The following is a 362-nucleotide window of genomic DNA, read 5'->3' on the forward strand; positions in this document are numbered from 1 at the left end:
CAGATGTCCCTGCTCCCTGCAGGTGTGGGACTGGAGAAGCTTTGAAAGTCCCTTCACCCCAAACCAGTCTGTGATTCGATGAATTTGCTCTTCTGGGCATTTATTGCTCAGAGGGGGTGCCAGGAAGGGCAGCGCTTGCTCTGCATATTTTGATGCTGCCAAGGCTGGCAGGGAGAGGAGGCGGGGCAGGAGAGCCCTGGGATGCCAGGACTGAGCGATGCCTCTGCCCACAGGTCAGTGTCCCCCTGGCCAGCACTCAGCCGATGGCTTCAAGCCCTGCCAGCCATGTCCCCGCGGGTCCTACCAGCCCGAGGTGGGGCGGGCTCTCTGCTTCCCCTGTGGCGGGGGGCTGACCACCCGCC

The 362-nt window shown here is 63.0% G+C and overlaps 1 protein-coding gene across 1 annotated transcript in view; it reads left to right on the forward strand.

The window, feature by feature from the left end:
* Positions 1-362, forward strand: part of SCUBE3 (signal peptide, CUB domain, EGF-like 3) — a gene marked incomplete at its 5' end in the record, with an annotated part of 11056 nt that overhangs the window by 8539 nt on the left and 2155 nt on the right. Inside the window, one exon of the mRNA XM_010131835.1 lies at positions 234-359. Coding sequence (XP_010130137.1) covers positions 234-359 — 126 coding nt within the window. The remainder of the gene's footprint in view (positions 1-233; positions 360-362) is intronic.

This window comes from Buceros rhinoceros, unplaced genomic scaffold (genome assembly GCF_000710305.1).
Source record: "Buceros rhinoceros silvestris isolate BGI_N320 unplaced genomic scaffold, ASM71030v1 scaffold1472, whole genome shotgun sequence".
Taxonomy (NCBI): domain Eukaryota; kingdom Metazoa; phylum Chordata; class Aves; order Bucerotiformes; family Bucerotidae; genus Buceros; species Buceros rhinoceros.